Below are 26,951 nucleotides of genomic sequence, written 5' to 3'. Positions count from 1 at the left end.
CCATGAAGCAGTGCGCCCCTGCTGCACGTCAGGTCCATCAGCGCCGCTGAGAACGGGGGGAAGAAAGAAGAGTCAGAGCTGCAGTACACTTCGGCGCTCTTTATGTTTATTTTTATTTTTTTTTATCTCAGTCATATAAGGGTGATTATCTTTAAGACTGACGCGTCCTGTCCGCCGACGCCCGTTTTTCCTCCTCCCGCCGCTGCACTCTTTTAAAACGCGAAAATGAGCGGCAGCGGGCGGCCCAGGACCAGCTCATTTGCCGAGCCTCCGGGAGCTTCCGCGGCCGCCTCCGGAGCCGCAGTGGCCGGCGTCAGCGCGGCAGGAAAGTCCGGGGCTTCTGCGCAGGCCTCCGGAGCTAGCTCGTCCGCCTTTGGGAACCTGAAGCTAGGCAGTGAGTATGGGGAAGGTTCAACTCTAGCATCCTAAGTCCGTCTTAAATAGTCCACAGGCTCGCCGAAGCTGAGCTTACATTCTTTTTCAGAGTGCTCAGTTCTACCTTAAATGCCCCAGGCGCTCCGAATGGAACCGCTGCAGCATTTAAGGTGGAACGGGGAAATTAAAGGAGAAGCTAACGTTCACTTCCAGCCTCGTTTTTAAAGCCAACGGTAACCTACTTTAGCTGGCGAGGCTAACCGCGGCTAGCCTTGTTTTTGAAAACGTTAGAGTGGAATATGTTCTTTAAAAAGACAGATTTTAGTTCACTGTAACAGAAGGAGTAAATACATGAGATTATATTTAGACATTACGACTTATAATGGCATCAGTGTGACAATACAGTGGTTACAATGCGAGAAAATGCCCTAAATCTAATATTTCCACTTAATGAGTCGCAGAATACAAAGGCATTTTTGAATAAAAGCGAAGAAAAGAAAAATGCTAGAAAAGAATCTGGCTTCAGTCTCGTTAGAAAAGTCAGCGGTCACCGACTGTAGGCAGCCGGCTGTTGTCGTCTGACCATAGCTAGCCTTGTTTTTGCCATCGAAAGAGGTGATAATGTTCTATTTGTCCAATAAACATTATCCTCATAAAGAGTATTAAACAAACCATGGAGGCAAAACGAGCTACAATTTATTAAAGACAAGCCCACGGTCCTGCTTGCAATGAGACTAAGGCCAGGTCTAAACCTATTTACTCTGCTATATATAGGCTACAATATATTTAAATGAATGTTATACATATTTTTCATAGGTTGGTGTCTTACTTTGACATGATGCTTTGTATTGCATATCCTAGAATGCTTTTTCAAGACTGTAGTTTGACACGCTCTCACATCTAAAGAGATTTGATTTTGCAAAACTGTAAATCTTGCAGGAACACTTAGCTGAGACTAAACACTTACGGTAATATTTAACATGGTTGGATTTATCAAAACGTCAATGCAAGAAAATGACTGACTTATGACAGCTATTCTCACCACCAATGACCGAGATGACAGAAACGCTCCACAACTCTCATGACTTTTTGTTCTGACTGGAAATTTGCCTGTGACAGTGAAATTGCTTGAAAGACTGAATAGATGTGCAGCTTTTGAAGTGAATCAATCCAGTCCTTGCAAAGCAAGATGTTTGGAATATGACAGTGGTTCTAAAGACATATCCATATCATTTAAAATAAAGAAGAAAAGGAGCAAGGCAAAGAAAGATAGCCTTTCCATCAGAATGTTTTAGGATTTAAGGCCACTTGAGCTAGTGCAGACAAGTCATTGTGGACATAATATCCTGTCATCTAGCAGATGGAATAGCATAGTGCATAGCACTACCGCAATCCATGTGTCAAACTGGTGTTCACTAACCAGCTCATGCAGAAACACCAAGCTACACCAGTTAGAGTCCTTGGGTAAGACTTCTCACACTGTATTAGTCAGTATCTGTAATATGATTGAAATTGGTCATCACTCTAGATAAGAACATTTACCAAATGTAAATGTAGGGTAGACATGAGAGAAAGAAAAGAGAACGAATATATAGAAAAGGAATGAAGAAAAAGCAAAGACACAGAAGGAATTAATGGACAGGAAATAGAATTTTAGAAAAGACAAAAAAAAATATAAGGGCAATTTTAAAGAATGAATGACTTAAGAATGAGCTTTAAAACTTATTTTGTATTCCACAGTTTATTTAGTTTATTTTGTAACTTGTATGATCAGCTTATAGAATTCGGTTAAGAAAGCTGCGTAACAGAACAGTTTCGATATCTGCTGTTTTTACATTCAAATATCAAGGATTGAAAAACGCATAATCATTGAGACATTAATGTTGTGGGAACTTGAGGAACAGTAGTATCAGGAAAAAAATCAACAACTTAGTTTAACTTATTAAAAAAATGTAGAGCTAGATAACAATGATGAAATGAAATCCTGAATTAATCAGGCTGTTTTAATTTTGTTAGAACAAGAAAAAGAGTGAATATTTAACAATGGTGAAACATTAAAGAAATCCATGTTATGATAAGGTGGCACGGTGGTGCAGCAGGTAGTGTCACAGTCACACAGCTCCAGGGGCCTGGAGGTTGTGGGTTCGATTCCTGCTCCGGGTGACTGTCTGTGAGGAGTGTGGTGTGTTCTCCCTGTGTCCGCTTGGGTTTCCTCCGTGTGACTGTCTGTGAGGAGTGTGGTGTGTTCTCCCTGTGTCCGCGTGGGTTTCCTCCGGGCGACTGTCTGTGAGGAGTGTGGTGTGTTCTCCCTGTGTCCGCGTGGGTTTCCTCCGGGCGACTGTCTGTGAGGAGTGTGGTGTGTTCTCCCTGTGTCCGTGTGGGTTTCCTCCGGGCGACTGTCTGTGAGGTGTGTGGTGTTTTTCTCCGTGTCCGCGTGGGTTTCCTCCGGGTGCTCCGGTTTCCTCCCACAGTCCAAAAACACACGTTGGTAGGTGGATTGGCGACTCAAGTGTCCGTGCGTGTGTTGCCATGTGAAGGACTGGCGCCCCCTCCAGGGTGTATTCCCGCCTTGGCCCAATGATTCCAGGTAGGCTCTGGACCCACCGTGACCCTGAACTGGATAAGCGGTTACAGATAATGAGTGAATGAATGTTATGTTAAAGGTGACGTTCACAAATCCAGAAGAATTTGCTCTATTCATGTTCCATAGGTTGACATCGGCTTATTTTTGCTGTTTTGGATCACTTAAGGTGCATATGTCTCCAAAATCGGGAGACGGCTAACTGCATTAACGAAAGTTACAAATGAGTTTCTGTGGTAATTCAAACAATGAATAAAAACTTACAGACAAGTTAACCTTCAGCCACGTACAAACAACAGTCGTGTTTCTTTTTAAACATACCGTTCCACCTTAAAAGACCCTGAGCTTCTGTTCTGTTTCTCCACAGTCATGGACGTCTCCTTTAAAGTTTATCAAGGCATATTTTGACGAAGGCAGCTAGTTGGACTAACAAACGTCATCCTTAAGCATCATGCCTCTCTATGTTGTCCCTTTGATTAGTCTGTGATTCTATGGAAAGGAACACTATTTTTCTCACAGGCCTTTGTTCCAATTTAAATTGATCAGTGTCTTTTGTTGCTGCATTAATAGCAAGTTACTTAAGTTGTCATCAATGACTAGGAACTCTGATTTCAGGACATCCTGGAAATTTTCTTGAATGTTGTCCTACCTGATTGAAACGAGCATGACTTCTAAGACTTTTCCCAATGGACTTTTCCCAACATATAATTCTCAGAGGTGTCAACCTGTAGAGACAGTAAACATTGCCTTCACAGCCTCTAAAGTGTTAAAATTCACTGGTGCATGTGTAGAACGTTTCTAGAATTTAAGCATTTGGCAACAAAAGCAGTTTTCCAGTTGAAGTTTTAGTTGCAGTGATTTTATTTTTCTTCTGGTAATCAGACTGATGATTTAATACAGTTATTAATTAATTCTTTCATTCATCTTCTGTAACCACTTCATACTGGACAGGGTGTGTCGAGAGACTAGTTGGAATCTTTGGGTGCAAGAAAGGAACACACCCTGGACAGGGCAGGACTTAAAATCAGAGTCAGAGAATTATCTTTCGTTTATAAGACAGCAAGAGAGAGACGAGAGTCAGTTTGTGCCCCTGTGATGAACTGATGGAACAAACCTCTGACACAAGTGTAATCACCTGGATCAATGCTAAATTAATTACGTTACACCCAAGATGTGGCAAAGGTTTATTTTCATACAGGGAAACAAATCCTAAAATGTAATACCTAAGGCAGGTCTTATTTGTATTACATATACATTACAGTAACATAATCTAAGGAGATATTCTAAGGTCTTGTCTTAAACAGAAATGTCTAAACCTGGACCTGGAGCTCTACCACCAAGCAAAGTTTAGTTCCAAAACACCTGTCTCAGTCAGATGCCTGAAAAGGCTTTCATTACCTGTTACGTCTGTGTTACATTGGGCTAGAGCTAAACTCCCCAGAGCGATAGGTTACCAGTGGGAGAATTGTGCATTCTTGACTTGCAGCATACAAATATTCATACACCACACCTGGCCTGTGAAGTTAAGTATTGTATTTTTGACTAGTGTGAATGCTGAAGCACATCAATACATGCCCAGCAGCTACAGAAGGCCACCTTAATAAACTTTGCCATTGTAGGAGTCAGAAATAACATATTTTTATTTGTATATACATTGTATTACCAATCCATGTGATTTTTTCCTTAGTGAATGTTTTACATTTTCAAATGCAGGAGCTCATGAGACATTTATTCCAGACATCAAAGACAGTGATGTAGTAAATCGTGCGCTGCCCTTGCTCCAGTCACAAAATACAAGGGGTCCTTGACGTTGATCTGTTCCTACGTCGCGTCGTAAACCGATTTTTGGTGTAAGCCGGAACATTCGTACATACTTTACATAAATAACATACTGTAAGCACTTATCCTACCCTAACACCTATCCTCCTCGGTCCCGAGCCGCGTAACCGTGTATTCTTCCGCTGCGCACACCAAACATGAAGTTCGCGTTACGACGTTTACGACGCAAAACCACTTAAGTCGGCTTTGTACAGTAAACTGGAGTTTTGTCATAACCACGAAACATCGTAACTCGGGACTGACTGGACTTGGATTTGAGACGGCCCTTTAAAAAGTGTTTAAATTAAAGCTGAAGCAGAGTGATGGATCCTAAGGGGCAGGACTGGGCACAGACCAGTAAAACTAAAGTGATATAGAAATCTGAGTGCACAGAATAAATTATTCAGAAATGCCTATAATAACTGTTTCATTATAGCCATTGGCTTCCAAAACTTTTTTGGCACCTATGGGTTCATTCCAAAAAGCACCCTCTGTCAAATCCTTTCATATAATGTAAATGTACATGATTAGTATTTACTGCTTATTCTTTAAAACACTCTACCAAGTGAGATACTGATTTGTTCCTGTGCTTGAATTACAGTGTAACTCAGTTCTGTTGATCAGTGCACTGGATTCCTACAGGCTTTAATGAAGGTTTGCTTTCAGTAGATGAGAGTTAGAAGTGTCATGAGCAGCAGGCAACATATTTTGAGTTCTTGGCTAAGCCTGTTTGGAATGTAAAGACTTACGAAGAATGTGTTATATATCCAGCTCATGCTACATAGTGTGTCCACAGGGCAAAGATAGAGTTACATTATTGTGCAATTATTTGTATTGGAGAAAGTTGTTGCTGTATAATGATCTTTGTTATTGTAAAAACAATTTATATCAGTAATTTAGAGCACTACATATAGTTCCATATATCTGTAATTTTTCCTCATAGGCCCAATTTACACTTGTCATGAACATTCTTCTTGGATGAGTGATCTTAAGTGAACATCTCTAAGTACAGATGTAAATGGGGTCAGTGCATCTCAGAGACGCAGCGTGATCTGATCTCACAAACTAGCTTCAGAGGTGGTCTGGGAGGCACATCACCACATAAAATTTATAATATGAATGATTACATATCCTGATGAATCTCCAACCTCAAAAAGTTACAATCTTAATCACCGTCATCGTAGCAGTGACGAAAGGATCAACTTTTTCGTAGTCTTCTCTCTAGCTTGTGTAAGTTGGGTTTCAAACCTAATCATTTTTACCATTGAAAAACTGCAATAAGGCATGGAAGTAGTGCTTCAAACTTGGGCCATTGCAGTGGTCATGAAACATAAAAATGGATAAACTTTCCACACACTAGATTACTTCCTAATAATTTTCCAAGTCTGGCAATGTGACGTCAAGTACGTTACCCTTAAGAGATGTGAGGCCAACCACTGCATCTTTTTAAATGGCTTTATGCAGTTGGAGGAGAACACAAACTGCCTAATTCTGTTATATCAAATGACAACTACATGTATGGGCTGGTGACAGGAAGATGGCACTCTTGGAACTCCTTGTCTCGGAGTGCAGAGGCATCACCTAGGGTCAAACCCACAATCTTCTGATATTTGGGGCAAACTGTAGCATCACTTGAGAGACCAGTTGTCTCATCTGCCAGTGTTGATACATACACATTTAAAAATTTTTAGAAATGATTTGGATAATTTGAATACAGCATTTTGTCCGTATTGTTCAGCCTTGTTCTTTAGATCACTTTGAGAATCAGTAACTGCAACGTCATGTTTTAGAACTAGGTAAATGTGCATTCACTTGTCAGGTTCTCTTACTCAGTTCAAGTTGAAAACTGTAATGCGCGGAGACGTTGTGAAGTCTTTGTTGATTTATGTTTGAAAGTTCAGATACAGTGCTGCTGTATTATTTGACTGGATAGAGGTCTCACAGCTGGATTGGTTCTGTGTTCTGTGGAAACTTTGTGTGGTCTCAAAATTGCAGCCCGTATTTTGTTCCAAATATTCCCCATCACTCTGTTGTAGGTGTAAATAAGTGAGAAAAATTGCTTTGGCATGTTCTCACTGATTTCCTGTTCATGCGGTCTCAAAGGGTCCTCTCGGTGGAGAGAGTTGCAGAAGCAAACCCCACAGAGAAAGATTTAGGTGCGGTTCCTAGCTGTGCCACGTCGTGAGACGTCTCTGTGGTCATTTTGTAGTCTGTGACACACCCAAATAAGAAACCCCAGGTATAAGCTGTTTATCTGCGATAGTAGTTTTCATAATCATTTCTGTTGCACTGTTTTAATCAAATACATTTAAAGTCTGATATGCTCTTTCCTTATATTTGAGTTATGCTTGTACCATACAGATGCTTCTAATCAATGTTTATTACGGTTTATATTGTGCCCCAGATGAGCATGTTGAATGATGATAATAATAATAATAATACATGAGTTTTATATAGCGCTTGTCATACAACTCAAAAATGCTTTACACATGAGATTTAGTATGAATCATAGTTAATTTATCATTAGCTTCAAAAACATTGAGCTTAGAGCTAACCCCCTCCCACTGTGTCACCCGTCCCACTGAAAGGACATGGAGGATAATATTCTAATTTTACTTTCAGAATTAACTACGTTTTCCCTGGTGTCTGTGAATGAGGAAAGACCTATCATCTCCAGGAATTTCTTGCTCCTAGACCATCTCTTTATGCTCTTTTGTTTGTTGGATTTGTGAGCTTGTGTTCTTAAGGCAGATCAATTTAGAAGAGCTGATCTAAGATGCGATCTGTCCCTCTTGTTTCTAGTCACGGTTAAGACACTGACCCAGAAAAAGGCTGGCGATTTGTGAATGTAGGCCCTGGTGTCTCTCCACCTCTGTTCAAATACACTGAAGGGTGTGTTCCTGCTGCTTCAGCGATAAGTCATGCTCCTTGCTCCTTAGTGTAGGAAATGAGCAGATATTTAAATGCAGGTTTTTGAATACTAGCACCTGCTGGAAAGTACCATAGGGTTTAAGGTGGCTGTGACATCCACACAACCTGAAGACTGACCAGATAATTACAGCAGCTGGAGTGTTGCTGCATGAACAAGACAGGGATTGGCAGTGTGATGATATGAGAAGATTGACAGCCTGATTACTACCAGAGACTTTATAAGGAAGAAGACATATCACTGGCTGAAGAATGAATCAGAAAGCTTGTAATGCCCGACATGATGTCTCTTATGCCCATCTCACACATGACCTATAATCTTGTAATGTTCCGAGTTTACTGTATTTGTGAACGCAGCCCCCTGCAACATTCATCGTGGACATAACCCAGACTTTATCCTGGTGGTGCCCTAGTAAAGACTTTGGGTAAAGTCAGAGTCGGCACATGTGAGAACGGTGCAGGAAATGTTCCTGCGATTCTCTTGCACGCATTGCACAGGCGCTGCGCCATGCCTAAAGCAATCTCCCACTGTGAGCTGCAAGTGTGATTGACCACTCCGGGACATCTCGGGGCCTGATCTTTTGGAGTTTCTCTAGAAATTCTCCAGAATTGATGTGTGAAACAGGCATTAATTAAGAAGCTCTTCAATTCCAAAAGCATATCAGAGTGCTGGAAAAAGCCTTTCGTAGCTGTGGAGATATGCACATGTACCGTAACCAGAACAAGCTGAAAACATTTTGTTTTGCACGGGGTGGGGTTGCGCTATTTGTACTAAACACTGTGAAATATTGTCAGATTATATCAGGGATATGAAAATGTTACTTTGGTTTTTACTTTGTAGGTCTCTGCCCGTTTAAACAGAGAGGAGCCTTGTCTTGTATGAGTGGAAAAAAATTACGCCAAAAGTACAGACTTTCCTATTTCCAAAACAGTCTTTGCTTTTGTAGACCTGCAGCTGGTCTACTTCCTTATTTTTGTCGTTGATGTCTTATGCTCTGTTTAGTGTAGTAGTTGTGTGTAGAAATATTTTTGTAGTCACTTTGCATAGTCTGTTGTCTGTATTTTTTTTTATTTTTTATTATGGTGTTCTTTTGGCACGACCGTGTGCTGCTGCTATGTTTATTTTAACAATGTGTCCTAGGGTAACTAGGGCTACGTTCAAATTACCAAAGCTAAAGGGCCTTAAATCTGAAATCTGTTGGTCTGTGTGGCCATGTCAAATCTTAGATTAAAAAAGATTCAACAAATCACCATTCACCGCACACCATTCAACGAATGGACGTGAGACATAATGGTCATATTGGATTTAATGCTTCTTTTTTTTTCCTGTACACATGCAAATAAAATCTCACCTCAGCCAGCGTCTGGAGCAAAACGTGATACACACATTGACTACAGACGTGTCGGTTTTTCCCATTTTAAAACAATGAGTTGTCTCACAAATGATTTGTTCCTAACTAAAAAATTTGTAATGAGAAGATAAGAGAATATACAATCTATTGAACTACACAATCATCCAAGCTATGGCTGACTAATCTTAGTATTTTGAGAGGTTACTTTCTCAAAATGTCCAGCATCGTAGATGTTTGCCCATAAGCCAACAGCACATTTTGCTAAGGACTGCAAACAGCTGCTGTAGCAATTTTGTATGATGTGCAAGTGAGTTTTTCTTTAACTGCCCTTTATTTGAAATATAACTCCTTATAATCTCCTTTGTTTTTGTGTTTAGGGGACAGTGGTAAGGTGACCACAGTGGTAGCGACGCCGGGTCAAGGTCCGGACCGCCCTCAGGAAGTGTCTTACACAGACATTAAGGTGATTGGGAATGGCTCGTTCGGAGTGGTCTATCAGGCCCGACTCATTGACAGCCAGGAAATGGTTGCAATCAAGAAGGTTCTGCAGGACAAGAGATTTAAGGTAAGAGTGGCCAGAAAAATACTAACACAAATTCAGTAATGACAATAACACAACCATAGCTATCTACAGAAAAAGTAGTTGATTTGTCAGTTTCAAATTGTGCTATGATCTCCAAGTGATGTCCTGCATTTTACATTGACATTTGAGGTTATGGTGGTGGTCCAGAAGGTAAAAGCTCTTCTATGGTTTTAGCGCAGGAAACAAGGTGCAGTAAAATGCTGATCTTAGAACGGTCTGGGTATAGCCCTAATACTCTAACGAGCATGTTAGATTGATATCTCTTAGTTCAACACTCCCAGTCTGCTCTGTCATTGAAGCAGAACTAAACAAAATAGCACAGGCAGGGAGAAATGAGACAGGGTGCGCATATACAGATGTTGTACTCTTGACTGTGTCCTTGACTCACCTAAAATAGCTTGGCTGTTCAAAGAAAACCCTGTATCTCCAAAATAGTATATTTTTAGAAATACCATTTAATGGAAGTCAATGGATAAAGAATTTTATTTCCAAGTAAATTTGGAGCATTTTTATTTGTCCATTCGTTAAAACAATTTCACACTGTGTGAAGGACAGATGCTGTGTTCACATGATGTACTATGTTTGATGTTGTGATGATATAGAGCTTTTATTTTGCAGGTTTCTGGGGTTCTTGGGTATTCAGAGAGTGTATGTGCAGAATTTAAAGAAAGACAATGATGGATGGATGAATGAATGGGCGACAAGCAGAAAGACGTAGCTGAGCGAGCTTGTTTGTGTGCTGTGTTAACATTCACTTGGTGGTTAGCTTGCTGTGTTTCTGATTTAGTTTACTAGTGATTCAGTCATATTATAATGAAGGTTTTTCTTGGGGTTGTTGCTTGATCACAGATGAGACACTTAAAGTCTGAAGTGTTTGGCTAAGTGTGAGTAAGTACTTTACCTCAAAATTAAAGATGACAGACCATTTTTCCATAAATCGACACAGATCTGGGGTCTTGATGAAACATGCTTTAGTCAACATACCACAAATGTCAAACACCACAGCAGCCTTCTCCCATCGTCTACACAGTCTGTGTTTAGTATAGTCAGAGTAATCGCCTGTTCCTTTAAATGATAATGAGCCTCTATTCACCTAGACCCAAAAGCACAGCAGTGAGATCGGAGGAGGAACTGAGAAGCTCTGGTTTTTAAGCCATGTTTCATTGGTTCTCTTTGTTCTCCATTCTTGTTTTTTCTCAGCACTTTTTTCCTCAATGTGTGTAATGCCTGTTTTGACCTCGTCTTTATGCTGTCACATAAATGCGGGTCTAGATCTGTGACTCAGATCGATCTGTAGTATAGTTGGAAATTTCTGCACTACCATTCATGCTATCGCATGTTTGTTTTATGACTGGGGCCGACCAGGACAAACTGACCGAATGGTCTTGTTTCACCGTTTGTGGGCTGCATCCTGCATCCAGACTACATTTAAAATGACTACAGGAGGGACCCACCCTCCTCCCCCGCACACACTGTCGTTACTTCTGGTTCCTCGCACAGATTCTCACATCACAAAGTGGCAAACAGGCTCTGCCCTCCACTGATGGGTTTCATTCAGCCGGCGATGGCAATTTCTGCTCAGCATTTTGTGTACTGGGACAGCGTAGAACATGGGTCCTCAGAATAATGTCTTGAGTACACAGTATGTGTGTAGTCTACAGTGTAATAGATTAATTTTGTTGCCGACGGCCTTTCAGCTCTTGTCTGCTGCAGGGGCATGGAAACTCGGGGAGCCTCAAGGTTTCAGAATAAAAGAATGTATTTCATGTTGTATAGTATCATCTGCATTTTAAAGCAATACCTCTTATAATGAGGTATGTGAGGTTCTAAACATCCTAGCTCTAAACCTCTCAGATTTAGTGATGGTCAAGTTTCATGAATTGCCTCAGTATACTTAAAAATAATTGTATTAATCCCTCTTTCTTTCTTTCCATCTGTACAGAACCGAGAACTACAGATTATGCGGAAGCTGGACCACTGCAACATTGTTAGGCTACGTTACTTCTTCTATTCCAGTGGAGAGAAGGTACCTGAAAACACCATGTATACCTTGAAATGGTTAAAATATGTAAACTATGTGTAATGAATAATAACCTGTGGTAATGATGTCATTGTTGTCCTGCTCTGTGATGCAGTAATAATAATTATTTTAAAAAAAATGTTATTAACTTGTGATAATTATAATTATTAAATGTGATGTGGCGAAATACAGTGGGCAGCGTGTGATATTTTCAGTTTACGTTTGGGCTGCGCCATTTTAATGCGAGAATATTTTAATAATACAGGGGGTCCTCGATTTACGACGTTGATCCGTTCCTACGTTGTGTCGTAAACCGATTTTCGGTGTAAGTCGGTACATACTGTACGCACTTATCCTATCCTAACACCTATCCTCCTCGGTCCCGAGCTGTGTAATCGTGTATTCTTCCGCCGCGCACACCAAACACGAAGTTCGCGTTACGACGTTTACGATGCAAAACCACTTAAGTCGAAACAAGGCTTTATACAGTAAATGGGAGATGTGTCGTAACCACGAAACATCGTAACTCAGGACAGACGTAACCCGAGGACCTCCTGTATTTACCAGCAGTTTGAGAGTATGTTTCACAACAGATTGCTGACACACAATTCATTTTTATTTATATATATTTTTTTATAACTTGTTTAAATGCATTGTGCCGTTTGGATGTTCTTTATGATATTTTTCACACTGTCACCAATTTTTCTGCCTTTTGTCTTTTAGAAGGATGAAGTGTATCTGAATCTGGTGCTAGATTATGTTCCAGAGACTGTGTACAGGGTGGCGCGCCACTTCAACAAGGCCAAGACCACCATCCCAATCATCTACGTTAAAGTGAGTTCTCATTGGGCTTGTTCATCTCAGTAACCCTAAAAAAAAATAGCATAATAACCATCGACTCAAACACCATCATTAAAACAACACCACCATAATAACTAGCAACAGGAAAAGAAGTGTCTCTTCAGTTTCCAAATTTCATTATTTTGTTATGATGCCATGGCGATACCCTGCTATTTACTTTTATACCAGGTATAAAGGTGTCTACTCAAAATATTTATTTTACCTTATCCAGGACAATATTATACCACAACCCTGAAATGGATTAAGCCGCAAAGATGATGATTATGGGGATAATATTATAACAGAATAACAGTTTTTTTTTGTTCTTAAGCTTTTTATAATTGCTGTGAATGAACCATTTTTAATAGTTAATGATTTTCTTAAAGCCAAATTGATTGATGGATGATTTTTATTGTTAACACATTAACTACACAGGCACATTTCCAGTACTTTTATTAACCAAGGGACTGTGTTTACTGCTCAGAATTAACACTAGATATTCTTGGTTGTAACAGTAGGATTGGACCTTTTTAAAGTAAAGTAAAGTAATTGCAGTTGAAATCACAATTACATTATTTTTCAGAAAAAATGTACTTTAATATTTTCCCCTGATGGTTCGTCCCTGCTCTGTACCGCTCGCTAAACAGCACCAACCATATGATCAAAAATCATATTGTGACCCATTTCATAAAAATATCGATAACATTTAAAGTACTTACTCTTTCTTTATCTGTGCTTAAACATTCTCTTTTTCTTTCTCTTTCTTTCTTTCTTTCTCTTGCTGTGTCTCTTTTTCTCTCTCCCTCTTTCTTTCTTTCTCTCTTTCTATTTTCTCTCTCTGTCTCTCTTTTTCTCTCTCTTTCTCACTTTCTTTTTCTTTTTTCTTTCTTTCTCTCTCTTTCTTTCTCTCTCTCTTTTTCTTTCTCTCTCTGTCTCTCTTTCTCTTTCTTTTTTCTCTCTCTCTCTCTCAGGTGTATATGTATCAGTTATTTCGCAGTCTGGCATATATTCATTCCCAAGGCGTCTGCCACAGAGACATCAAACCACAGAACCTATTGGTGGACCCGGACACAGCCGTGCTCAAGCTGTGTGATTTCGGCAGGTGGGTTCCCTCTGGGGTGCTTGAGCTTTTGACTCAGATATAGGGCTAAATTTAATATCTAAAAATTCTGTTACCAAGTATAGATCTTAAAGGAGCAGTAAGTCATTTACCATAAATATTTATGTATGAGTTCTTTATACTCCACAGTGTGGGACTCTCATGTTTAAAATAGGTTTTTAAAAGCACAATTTCAGGATTTATTAAGCCTATATCATTTAAAATTTTGTACAAATACGGTTGTTTGAACATTTTGTTGCAGTCCTGTTGTTGTTGTCACCTGAGGTCTGGGAGAACCTCTGAATGTGTTCATGATTTGATCTCTCTCTTTTCACAGTGCGAAGCAGTTAGTTCGTGGAGAACCAAATGTTTCGTACATCTGTTCGCGGTATTACCGAGCCCCAGAGCTCATCTTTGGAGCCACAGATTACACCTCCAACATTGATATCTGGTCGGCTGGCTGCGTATTGGCTGAGCTGTTGCTGGGACAACCCATTTTCCCTGGTGACAGTGGAGTTGACCAGCTAGTTGAAATCATTAAGGTGATTTTTATTATTAAGATGTGGTGATTTTTGATGTGCATTCCTATGGACATGTGTCTTGACCCACTTATATATTGTGGTTTTTACCGTATTTAACTTCCAGGGGTTACACATGCACCGTTGACTTGAAATGGAAAGTCATTTCACTGCTATATAAGAAACTGTTTCTTACTTTTGAGTGGGATTCTACCCCAGCTTTATCCTGTGTTACAGAATAATATTCCCTAATGAGAGATCACCAGGGGAACTAAAGTCGGATAATTTCCCAGGCAAACGTTAATCCAACACATGTTCCTGACCCATGACAATCTGCTTTTCTCCCTGCAGGTTTTGGGGACACCGACGAGAGAACAGATTAGGGAGATGAATCCCAACTACACAGAGTTCAAATTCCCACAGATCAAAGCGCATCCCTGGACTAAGGTACCAGCCTGGAGTCTGAGGCCTATTTAAATATGCTATCAAAAGCTCTTGGTGTTTAAGCGCCACTTCTCTAAACAATAGGGCACAGCTGCCTCAAGTTTATTGTGAATATCGACCTTACTTCTAGAACACAGACCGTCTACATGTCTCCTTACAAAGAAAGTGTCATTAGTGCGGTTTATTTGGATTTATTGCAGTGTTAATCTCTTCCAATTTATTAAACCTAAGTAGCACAACACATACCATTTCTTTCATTCATTGTCTGTAACCCCTTATCTGGTTCAGGGACGCCGTGGGTCCGGACCCTACCCCGAATCACAGAGTGCAAGGCAGGAACACACCCTGGAGGGGGAGACAGTCTTTCACAGGGCGAGAAACACTCAAACATACACTCACACCTATGGGCAATTTTGAGTAGTCAATTCACCTATCATCGTGTGCTTTTGGACTGGGAGGAAACCCATTCGGACACTGGGAGAACACACCAATATCTACCGGAACGGGGCTTGACAATATATATTGTGTTATGTCATAAAATTTATAACTTAATGCCTGCAATCATCAGGTTTAATAGCTACATAATCATTAGTGGTCACTAGTAATAAAGTGCATAGCTTGCATGTATATTTCATTGCAAATACTGATTATTTATTAGTTATTATCATCCCTTAAGCCAAATAACTAAATCATAAGGCCAGTTTCCACAGGTGATCAGGGCAGCCCTTTTAATAGATGTGTGTTTTTTGTGTTCATCAGGTGTTTAAGCCCAGGACGCCTCCGGAGGCGATCTCGTTGTGTTCTCGTCTGCTGGAGTACACGCCTGTGACGCGTCTATCTCCCCTGGAGGCCTGCGCTCACGCCTTCTTTGACGAGTTGCGCCAGCCCAATGCTCGGCTGCCCAGCGGCAGAGAGCTGCCCATGCTGTTCAACTTCAGCCCTGTGGGTTAGTGCAGCTTTCAAGTGCAACTCAGTCATGCCATATTTTAATTATTTTATGTGTTTAGCGTCAGAGATGATATGTGCCTGATGGTTTGGTCAGTTTGTTGAATTACGTGTATATTATTAAATATTTGAGCATTCCTGATTATGAAACATTTGCTCTGAAGCACACAACTTTTACTCTGTGAAGGCTATACAGTAGATACCGAAACAGAAATATTCAGCTAGGTTTATATCTCATTAGCCCTTGGCATTGAGCATTGTGACTTTAGGCTTATATGCAGTTGCTCCAGAACACCCCATTTCATTTCATGCTCAATGGAAATTGTGTGTCCATAATGGGTGAAACATACAGACTGAATTTACTGATTTTAAGAAAGCTCTCTACTTTTATTCAAAAACCTGTGTAATAATCAGCAAGATTACACTTTATTCACTGTAAATAAAATGTTCCACATTTAAATTTTGCAGTTGTGCTTAAAGCATTTTGTCTTCTCTCCTTCCACAGAGCTGTCAATCCAGCCACAGTTGAACTCCACTCTCATTCCTCCTCACGCTCGCTCTCAGACCACCTCTGCTTCACATGGTACAGAATTTGATTATATGTTGATACCTACAGGGGTTGGACAATGAAACTGAAACACCTGTCTTTGCACATTGCACCAGTAAGACCATGTACATCCAATGGTTCAAACACTGTGTCCTGAAGGCGGTGCCGTGTATCAGGACGACAACGCACCAATACACACAGCAAGACTGGTGAAAGATTGGTTTGATGAACATGAAAGTGAAGTTGAACATCTCCCATGGCCTGCACAGTCACCAGATCTAAATATTATTGAGACACTTTGGGGTGTTTTGGAGGAGCGAGTCAGGAAACGTTTTCCTCCACCAGCATCACGTAGAGACCTGGCCACTATCCTGCAAGAAGAATGGCTTAAAATCTCTCTGACCACTGTGCAGGACTTGTATATGTCATTCCCAAGATGAATTGATGCTGTATTGGCCGCAAAAGGAGGCCCTACACCATACTAATAAATTATTGTGGTCTAAAACCAGGTGTTTCACTTTCATTGTTGAACCCCTGTATTTGCTCTCAGTAGACCACTCCTGTTTATTTGTGTGTGAGTGAATGGATTATGTTTTAGATCAGCACCAAAATCCTTTTATAGAGATTATTATTACTTGTATATAACAGAACATGTTTGACATTAATTTGTTTGTGGTGTTATTTGTGGTTAACGAATGCTCTCTGTGCTTGCAGAAGGCATTGTGTCGGACAGTCCAGCCCAGTCCAGCTCAGTACCAGGAGCCCTGAGCAACAGTACCTGAGCGTTCCCTCTGTGTTACTTCAACCTTCCCTTCCCTTCCCTTCAACCTACTCTTCTCCTCCAATCTTTCGTCATCCTCTTACCTTTCTCCTCCTGTCATCTAGCCCTCAGTCCTTCCTTCTTCCAGCTCCAAAACCAGTCTTTCTCACTCATTTCCTCACCTGTGAACCACCTGCACATTTCAGGCCCTGTCAGTTCCAACAGGAGCATGTTTTTATCTGTCCTTATGGTTTGTTTCAAGCTTTTTTAAGGTTTTTGTCCTGTGCGCTTTAAAGCAACACAAGGAATGGTTTTTTGAGGCATTGCAGACCCCTAGTGGCAGGAGGAGAGATGCACATTTATCCTCCCCTCATCGCTGTGTCTCTCTGGAGGTCCATCCCATTTATAATTTTTTTTTATTAATTATGTTTTAGAACGGATTGCATCCAGAAAACAAGGCTGCACTCTTTTGTTTTAGTTTTCTCTTAAATATAAAAAAAAGTTTTATCTATCTTTATCTATCTATATTTTGTTAGTTTTCTTTCCTAAATGAGACCATGTTCTTGAAGGGAGTGTGGAAACATAAGTGTTTTTATGAGAGAGACAGGTTTTGTCCATGTGCCCGGAATCATGTGCTACTTTTGCACTTTTTTGGTCAGGAATAATTGGAAAGTGTATGTTAGAATATGTGCTTTTTCCTCCCCTACATTTTATTTTTCCCCATCCACTCTGTGGCAGTGCTGGAAAAAGGGCTTCTCATATGATTTGTAAATCTGGGTACTGAGCATAAACATTAGTAAATCTTTTAAAATGAAGGGAATACTCCTATTTTTTTTTAATCTAAGCTCTTTCTACTGTATCTGTAGTGTGTAGAAGATTACCAGTGACAAAAAAAAAACAACAACAGAAAACGCAGTGAGTAGAACCAGTAGAAACCAGTATATCATTGTTGAATTCTGTGAATAACTTAAATGAAACTTGTGGATTAATAGACTGCAGACATTTGCCTTTAACAGTACATTGTGTTTGGACGAGTTACACTTGGAAAATGTTTTCCAAAACTGTTATTACGAAGTTTAATCGAATTATTCTGGTTGGTTTTCCTCGTACCCCGGTGATACAAAGTTGCCATCACCCACCATTTTCCCCTTCTGTCTCAGAGCCATCCAGTCATTCAGATCTGCAAGTGTTCAGCAGCTGCCCATTGACTTCTGTTATAAAGATGTTGATGATGTTTTTTTTTCTTCTGTGGAACACTACAGATACAGAGGGTAGAGAGAAGATTAAAAAAAATGCTTGAGTGTTCCTGTAAAGGTTGCTGGTCTTGGATCAGCTTTGTGAATTTAATAGTAATAATAACGGATGTGGTGAACTGAGCCTAGAGCAGCATTAAATGCTTGGACCCTATAATCATTTCTAATTCTCTACACTCTCTCGCACATTTTGTGCTGTGTGTGTAGATGTGAGGAGTGCTTTTTCCTCATAAATATAGACATTCAGCACATCTTTATTTCTTTAGTCTTTATTTTTTTCTGTTTCTAGAGGTCTTCATATCTGGATATTGAATCCAGGTCCTGGTGTGGTGACCATGGTGGGTTCTCTGATGCCATGGTTGGTGTTGAAATTAGCCACAGATTAAACTGATGTAAAATTATTGTTTAATCATTATTAAGTAAAGGCTTTGCTCACCGTCGTGCAGTTATTTATAAAATGGCACGTAGCTTTCAGGAGTATTGCAGTGGGGGATTGGAGATTGGCATCTCTAATGCTAAAAGACAAAACTACTCACATTTACTGCAGATTCATTTTGGAACATTGCACCGTTTTGTTGATCAAATACGTTTAAAGGAATATAAGAGTTTAATAAACAAGTTCCCTCGTTGTTTGAGTCAGCCATTTTCTGGTAAGGCAAAATAAACCTTACAAGCCAACTTCAGGAATCCCTGCTGTGTGATGTCAATAAAATATGGAAAAATACAGTCAGAAATAAATGAGGGTTTTAAGTAAGTCATTATTACACCAGAGGCTGTCATTACAGTCGCTCGACTATTTCCAGTGACCATTATAGTCAGCACACTGGTGCTGGATTTTGTGATTACCAGTTTGAAGTGTTTCTTGGACATGGATTTTGCCTAATTTCTGACCTGGTTGCAGTAAATTAGATGTCCAAACAATAACATCAATCATAGTCTATTTGTTTGCGTCCTGATGTTTCACGTTGTGCTATAACAACTACGTTACTTCCCCGACACACAGCAGGCTATGGTTTAGGTCCCCACACTATACGAATAGGAATCCTTGGGCAAGATTCCTAACACTACGCTTACCAACATCTGTAACTTGTTTCAACTCCAAAGTTGCACTGGATAAGAGTCTAAAATGCTGTAAAACGTACTGCAGTCAACTACCTGCGAAATACAAAATCCAGGACTGGAATCTGAATTCTGGATGTGGATTTAAAGACCCGTTTTGCTTTAGCAATTCCATTCCATTCAAGTCTGTCAAACCTCAGTCTCTAAATACACGTGTGTGCGTGTTGCAGTAGAGTTAGGAGATGTATACATGTTTAAATGGCTGCTGATCTGTTAATCTGTTTCATTGTACGTACCATAGAGACACGCACGCACCGGACTGAAAACCAAAACACTTGAGCAGACAAAACGTCTTGGATTTGGAGCTTTTTCACCTTCTCTGTCCTTCCGTCCCTCCCTGTACTCTCTATCCATCCCCACTCTTCCCTTCTCCCACTGCTAATATGTAAATACCATGTACCTTTTACTTTTAATTTGTTTTTGTTATTATTGTTATTATTCTATTGTTCTCTTTGTTTTCTCTTGAGGAGTAGCGCTGGTTCGGATAGGGTCCAGTGTGCGTCTCTCTCTCTCTTTCTCTTTCTCTCCTTCTCCCCTCTCCTCTCTGTTTCTCCTTTGCTCTCTCCCCTCTCCTCCTCTCTGCTGTACATAACATTTCAACTTGCCCCCTTTGTGTACAGAGGGGGAAACTGAACAAAATTTAGTCTCTTTCTCTCTATCTTTCTCTCTTTCCCTCCTCCTCGTTTGTGGTCCCCTTCTCATAAATGTTATTTTATTTATTGTATCACAAGGTTTATGTTTTCTTTTGTTTGTTAGTTTTTTGTTTTTTTTATCTGATGGGGAAGAGAACTGTCTTTCTGTGTATGTGGCCTGTCATTAGAATAACGTTCTTATCTCAAACATGATGCTCTCTTTGAGATAAGGGTTCTGGACTTTATCAATTCACTGTCCAGTCCACTCCAGAATTCTAGTTATGTAGAATATTCTGGACAATGCTGGCGCACGCACACACACAAACGGGGGAATAAAACCTAGCTCATCTTCAGAAGAAAAGCTGCATTTCGGGAGGGAGATGGAGAGAGAGAAACCATGTTTTTGTTTGTTGGTATAAATAATTAAGCTCATTAATAAAGTGATGAAAAGTGTCTCTTTTATTGATTGTTTGTTTGTTTATTTTACAGATTCACAAACAGAAATCAGGGCAGTTTAGTTACTGGGTTTACTTACCACAGATTGTCCACGTTTTCTACCTAATTACATTATAAAAATGGAGGGAATGATGTGAAATGGTCCACTCGAGAAACTGAATGGTTCACAGGGGTAGTGATAGGAACTGAACGTTTAATGAGATTTTAAAACTACCTCAAAGTTATTGCCACTGAAAGAGTGCAGTTGATACTGCTTTGCTCTGTGAAGGAGTGGCGCCCCCTCCAGGATGTATTCCTGCCTTGCGCCCAATGATTCCAGGTAGGCTCTGGACCCACCGCGACCCTGAACTGGATGAGGGTTACAGATAATGAATGAATGATACTGCTTCACAGTAAAAAAAAAAAATAAATAAGGGCTGCCTCATTTACATAATTTATGTAATTTACATAACGCATGCCACCAGGAGCCAGTCAAGGAGTAGTGCACTCATTGCTCAACCATCTCCCAGCCCAAACTGTATAGTGTTACAGTGTTGTGGTTGTGTAACTAGTTTCCTACACTCATATTAAAACAATGTATCGTCTCTGGTTATTAGATACTTTTACTGCACTTGCTGCGTTTATGGGGTATTGTTTAAGCAGTATCAGTTGTATAAAATAAAAGCAAGGTGTAATGGCTCTCTAAAGAGAATATACAAGAGGTTAAAATTAATATTGATTTAATTTATATTTAGATTAAATATTTTTTTGTTCCTATTATAGTTTTTAGAGATGTCATTTTTTACATTACTAATTTGGGAACACCGCCACCCTGAAATGGAAAAGATGTATTTATGCACTAATTTGGAAAAACAATGCAATGAGGTAATACCACTTTGAGAGTAATCTCTAATTAAAAGTGCTAATGCTGTGGAGGTATAATGTGGTGGTATGTTAGGAAAATAGTGCGACATTTCATTCAAATGAATCACATTAACATGATTAAATCTCATTCGTTATGGAGGACATGAAATAGTGGACTCTTTTAATGGTGATATCCAAATAGTAAAGTTACTGAGTTATTTCTGAATTTGACCAAAGTGCACAAGATTAAAAATGTCGGGGAGAAACATCAATTGAACTATGGAATATGCACCAAACTATTAATTAAGGTTCTTCAATCAGGGAATTATTGCATTGTGTGCTTGGGTGATAGCTTATTTGTTATTTCACTGGGTGCAAGGGCAGGAACACACCCTGGATATGGTATCACAGACCTGTGGAAACTTGCACAAGCCAATCCACCAACCTATGCTTTTGGACTGTGGGAGGAAACAAACTCCCTGAAGAAACCCACACAGAGAACATGCCAAACTTCTCGCAGACATTGATCTGAGGCAGGGATTGAACCTTTTGAATACAAAACAGGGATTGAATACAATGTAACATAATACTCTAAATAATGTCAAACTTTTAATTGGTTCAGTGCTAGGAGGATGTATAATGTTTGACAGAAAGGTGATCTCAGATGGGTTTGGACCAAATTTGTCTCAGTTACAGCACTGGCAAATGTTTTTTGAGCTGACTTGAGTTATGTCAATGTTGTATGGACCATAAGAAATGCTGATGTGCAACATTTGGAATTGGAATTTTCCATAAAGTTCCAAAGCTTCGTGTTATTACCAGCATCAATTAGATCCAATTAATGAAATCGCATTGAAGGATTTTGTTCTTTGTGAAATTAACTTTCTCAAACCGGCTAAAATCGCTAGCGGCGAAAGTTCGATTAATCGACTCGGATCGAAGGAGTCGGTTCGCACCGAACTGAATCGAACGACAATGACGCAGCGCTAACTTTTCTCCGAGGCGCCGCGGACCAATCAGGACTCGGCTCGCCTGAACGTTCCAAATAAGACTTGTGGCAGAAAGGTCGGTGAGTTGCTGGGTCTGTGAGCGCGGTTGGGTGGTGTTTAAGTGTGGAGGTGTTTATTTGGGAGTGTTGGAGATGTTTGGGGGTGTTTTTGCTGAGGGGGGGAGACAACCACCGTTAAGTCCGAGCGCGTGCCTTTACTTTTACCAACGAAGAAGCGCGCGAGGCTCCTTCTTCGGCGTTTTCCGTTAGAACTCGAAGATTTTACAGCGACTCGGCGGCTTCGACTCGCGGCGAACATTAGTTGGCTGTTAAACCCGTTTCTGGGCGGTTTTTAGTCATTTGACGCGTTCTTAACCCTCTGTTTGAGGGAAATATGTTGGGGTTATGAATGCTAGTCTGTTAGCTGTGTTGCTAGTGCTTGTTTAGCCTTATCAGTCCGCGCTAAAGTCGAACAGTGGCCTCTCTACACATCAGCAAACGAGTTTCTAGCTGTGTGTAATCGATACCGGCACCGTTGACAGCGAGCATTGGCATTATGATGGAGCTGATAGCGGAATTATTTTTTGGAACTCATTGTTCCACCTTAAATAACGCAGCGGTTACACACAGCAAGAGACTGAAGCTGTTTCTCACATGGGCTAATGCTAAAGCTAACACTGAAGCTGGGTACAGCAGTGTCAGATGCTGAGTAGAACTGTTAATATTTATTAGCAGGGGTTTGTGCAGTGTTTAATAAAAAAAAAAACCCAAAGAATTCGCAATAGCTGAATTATTGACTTATCGTACAGTATATTGACTTTTCCACTAACTTTTACTGACCTCATTGCCATTGGGTTTGCTTGAGTGTTTGTTTACATGGACGTGAACGTCAGTGTTTTAGCTAGTCGTGCTATTCTGTTCTCATTTTTTTAATACAAGCCTTTATTCCGTTAAGTTTAAAAGCAATGGTTTTGTTTACTTAGGATATTTACACATTTTTAATATTCCAATCCCAGTTTATGAATATTAATATGATCTAAAGTTTATTGGATTTTAATTTTTCATTATTGCGTCATAATGCTGTTGTCTTTATCAGCGGCTTAAAGGTTTATTTAAATGACAGTAATGTAGTTTAGCGCAAGCATTTCTGACACAATATATTCACTGCAGAAACTGGCTGTGGTGACAGACTTACATATTGTCTCTGTCCAAAGAAAAACGTTTACCTCCAAAATACGAACCTTTTAAAAAAGGAAAACCCTTAAGTTTAGTGGAAGTCAGTGTTGAAAGATTTTATTTCAAGTCACCTTGGAGTATTTTTATTGGTCCAGTTATCCTGACATTTTCATGCAATATGAGCAACAGCTGTAGAAAAATGGAGATATGGGTTTATTTGGTTTATTTTTTTTTTATTTTTTGGACAGGGAAGAAATCTGGTGTGTGTAAAATCCTAAGTTCATCATGCTCAATAAAAATGTAGAGGAGTATAGTTCCCTTTGTTCTCTGCTGTGATGTGAGCTCCATCCAGTATCATTGAGAAGAGCCAGAGTCCCTGAACAAATCGTCCAACATCAGCACCTAACCTCACTAAACCTCCCATGGCTGAGCACAATCAAATCCCCACAGAAATGTTTCAACTTCTAGTGTAACACCTTCTCAACAGAGAAGAAGCAAAATCCCTGTGACTGCCCTTAATTTTAGATTCCCGCTAACTTTTGTCCATAAATTCTTGTTTGCACACTTTCCAGAAGTCTAGCTGCAAATAAATGAATAATTTATAGTGGAGTTGTTTACTTAGCTGTCACTATATTACAAAAGAATAATAAAGTACAACTACAAAGTATGGATGCCTTAAGAAGTCAAGTTGAAAAATTAGTATTTAGTGAATGAATTATGGATGATTGTAAATTAGTGAGGAGTGAAGGTTTCAGCAAAATAATATAGTATGTTTTGAATACCATTACAGTAAACTTAAATTATAATGTTACCTGGACTCCAGAGTGGCAAAGCAGTCTAGGTGTTGGCCCCGTCATTGGTAGTTCGTAAGTTCAAGCCCCATTGACCTGAGAGACACAAGGCTGGGGCATTTATATACACAACCATGAGAGAAGTTCTTTAAGTTATAGCTAATCTACTAATCCTGCAAGATATTGTGTAAGGTTTCTATGAAGTGACACTTCGTGAGGGTATACAAGGAAAACCCCATCTCATTTTGATCATTGTTGCATTTGTTATGACACAAGTATCATCATCTTTTCCGCTAAATCAGTTTCAGAGTAACGCACAAGGGTGTAACAAAATTATGTCGATGAAAATTGTAAACTGCTTTTTGGACTGGATTCTAAAAACTGATTCACTGTCTCCACTCATTGTCACCTCTTAGATACACCTTCCTCGTTGTTCCACCTTGTAGATGTAAAATCAGGGACAGTAGCTCATCTGTTGCTGCACTGTTTGCTTTGACCGTCCTGTAGTCCATCATCACTGGACACAGGATGCTGTCGGCTGCGTATTTTCGGTCGGTGGACTATTCTCAGTCCAGCAGTGACACTGCGGGCTTTAAAAACTCCAGCAACAGTGATATGTCGATTAAAATCAGCTTTGATTTTTATCTGGTGCCTTGTGTGTAAACTAAATAAGTTAGCGATTTGTTATTGTGGGGTATTCAAAGAGACAAAATAAGTATATTATTATTATTATTATGTAAAGGGAGTAATCAATATATTCACATATATCCAAACCTCTCTCAGAACTATGACAATTATTTATAGACCTATGTTAAAAAGGAATTTCACCTATATTTCAAAATATCTGCAGTTTTATCTTTAAGATGTAAAATGACGTCATTTAGTGGTTTGATGTGGTTCTAGAGACACTTACTGGGTCGGCAGTGTTCACAGTGGTGGTGAATAGAGCCAGACTTAAACTCATCACTTTATTGTGTGAAATGATTGTTATTATTCTGCTTGAGGTCTGGGAAATATTTTTACTGTAGTTTCAAGACAAGGTTTAGAGGGAATCTGCATTCATGGCAGAGAGACACTTGGGGTATCCAGTGGCAAAATAATCAATGTCTCTACAGTGAACAGTTTTACACCAGAACATACTGAATGATGTCACTGGAAAATAACTGGAATTAGTGAAATGGATGAATAACAATAATGTTAAAAGTACCTCTAATCATGTATGCATCATATACCAATCCCAGTAAACAATTAGCCGTTGATTCAATGTTGAAATAATGTAATGACTGCCGTCCAATCAACGTTCTCTTAAGGTTGAAAATGAGAGTTGAAAAGACGTCCAAACACAGACATTGAAAAGACGACTATTAGACGTATTTTGGACGTCTAATGGACGATTGATGTTATTATTTGGTCCCGAAATAAATTACTTGTATAAAACGCGTTTTGGACGTCCACTGACGTTATCGATTGGTCACCACTTAACTAACTTATTAAGATGGATTTTGGACGTCCATTCACGTTTAAAATATGTCCTTGATGGACAGACTACTTTTAGACCTATTTTGAACGTCCAGAGGTCTTCATTTCTCTTGAGTATTTCTCAAACTATTGCCTGTATTTTAACTCATGCAAATCCAGTTGTGTTTAGCAAGATGGCCACCCCTCGTCAAGCGATGTGTTAAATTGATTTTTCAAATCAAAATAAGTGCACGTGCTTTAAACATATGTCGATGTTATTACAAAATGGTCAGTTTGTTGGCTGAATTTAACAATGAAAAAAATAAAAACGTGGTCTGTGCCATTTTTAATGTGTTTAGATGCCTCAGCCTTCTGAGGCCATGTGCCCCGGAGGGACCCAGCTGGCGTTTCTGGTTAGAATGGCCCTCACTTTAAGTCAACAGTCAGTATAATTATGGTCAACGTGGGCATCTCTTAGCTGACATTGCAGATGGAGACACTTAGTATTCACCTTTTAACAGTTTTAAACTTGTAAGTGCTGTTGGGAGTCTTTGCAGGTTGGTGTCATTTAGCAAATGAGTGGATCTGGCAATGACTAAATTGGGTTTAAAAATTATATATAGAAAAAGATGTATTCCTTTTTTCCTTTTATTTTCAGTTGTATGTTTTTTTTTGTGCTTTACACCCATTTGTCCTGTTCTTGTCTTGACTGCATTACATTTATTTTTCCTCTTTAGTCGAAGATGGAGACCTCCTCGGTCTACATGTGTTTCCCGTGCTATCGGGAGTTTCCGACTCTGGAGGAAGTCCTGTCCCACCAGCTGACCTGCACAGCCGAGAGCTCTGACCCGCCGCCAACTGGGACCCCCCTGGAGGCTGCTGTCTCTGGAGAGCTTTCAGAGGTAAACACATAAACACCCACCTGCACGGATCATTAACGACACTGGCTTAGTTTGAGGTTGTGATTAGTGTGGTAAAAGAAGTGGTAGTTAGTAGGGAGGACTGGTCCACAACTAATTGTCTCACAGACATCTGGCACTTTTCCCCAGAGCAAATACGATTAAAATAGCAAAATGCAGAAGCAGACTTCTGTTCTGTGGCGTGATTCTGCCCACTCAGGTGACTGTGAGAGCTGGGGGAAGTGAACGCTGGTCAGAAGCAGTGGGCGGGAGCGAGAGGTGACGTCAGTGTTGTCTGACTCGAGTGTCTCTATAATCTCACTTATGAGGCTGGATGTCGGCTGGACTGCTGACTACTCAGACACCATTAAGGCATCTCACTAGGAACTGAGACACGCTGTGTTTTAACACACATAATCAAAATTACAGTGTGTGGAGAGTCATGGGTTCAGAAGTTCAGATGTGGGTGCATTAGCATGGTTGAGTAAAAGAACCTTGCAAGACCGCACTGCCCAGGGGAAGAATG

At 40.0% G+C, this 26,951-nt stretch overlaps 2 protein-coding genes across 5 annotated transcripts in view; both read left to right on the top strand.

Annotated features, from left to right (window-relative positions):
- Positions 1–48: 48 nt before the first annotated feature.
- gsk3ab (glycogen synthase kinase 3 alpha b) lies at positions 49–20,262 on the top strand. 2 transcript variants are annotated; one of them, XM_066682903.1, is made up of 10 exons: positions 49–394; positions 9,432–9,619; positions 11,580–11,663; positions 12,381–12,491; positions 13,469–13,599; positions 13,934–14,138; positions 14,466–14,561; positions 15,318–15,504; positions 16,009–16,086; positions 16,768–20,262. In XM_066682903.1, exons 1-10 carry the CDS (start codon positions 226–228, stop codon positions 16,830–16,832), a joined length of 1,314 nt encoding a protein of 437 aa, XP_066539000.1. In that variant the 5' UTR covers positions 49–225; the 3' UTR covers positions 16,833–20,262. The 2 variants fall into 2 exon arrangements, with proteins under 2 accessions (XP_066539000.1, XP_066538999.1); XM_066682902.1 differs by having other exon boundaries at positions 16,765–20,262.
- Positions 20,263–22,082: 1,820 nt separating this feature from the next.
- znf574 (zinc finger protein 574) overlaps positions 22,083–26,951 on the top strand; it is a 31,423-nt gene continuing 26,554 nt past the window's right edge. The window contains exons 1-2 of one of the 3 annotated variants that reach the window (XM_066683578.1): positions 22,083–22,178; positions 26,264–26,428. In XM_066683578.1, the coding sequence (XP_066539675.1) occupies positions 26,270–26,428 (159 nt within the window). In that variant the 5' untranslated portion in view covers positions 22,083–22,178; positions 26,264–26,269. Of the gene's footprint in view, positions 22,183–22,210; positions 22,232–26,263; positions 26,429–26,951 lie in introns of those variants that run through there. The other 2 variants (XM_066683579.1, XM_066683580.1) reach the window with 2 other exon arrangements.

Source organism: Hoplias malabaricus, chromosome 10 (assembly GCF_029633855.1).
Source record: "Hoplias malabaricus isolate fHopMal1 chromosome 10, fHopMal1.hap1, whole genome shotgun sequence".
Taxonomy (NCBI): domain Eukaryota; kingdom Metazoa; phylum Chordata; class Actinopteri; order Characiformes; family Erythrinidae; genus Hoplias; species Hoplias malabaricus.
The sequence above is the reverse complement of the archived record's forward strand: the minus strand, read 5'-3'. Positions and strand labels throughout refer to the sequence as shown.

Bases quoted from the DNA above. Each gene is read 5' to 3' on its own strand.
- gsk3ab (XM_066682902.1), top strand. From the start codon at position 226: ATGAGCGGCAGCGGGCGGCCCAGGACCAGCTCATTTGCCGAGCCTCCG. The intron at 9,620-11,579 runs GTAAGAGTGGCC...CCATCTGTACAG, and splicing joins TGCAGGACAAGAGATTTAAG to AACCGAGAACTACAGATTAT. The intron at 13,600-13,933 runs GTGGGTTCCCTC...CTCTTTTCACAG, and splicing joins AAGCTGTGTGATTTCGGCAG to TGCGAAGCAGTTAGTTCGTG.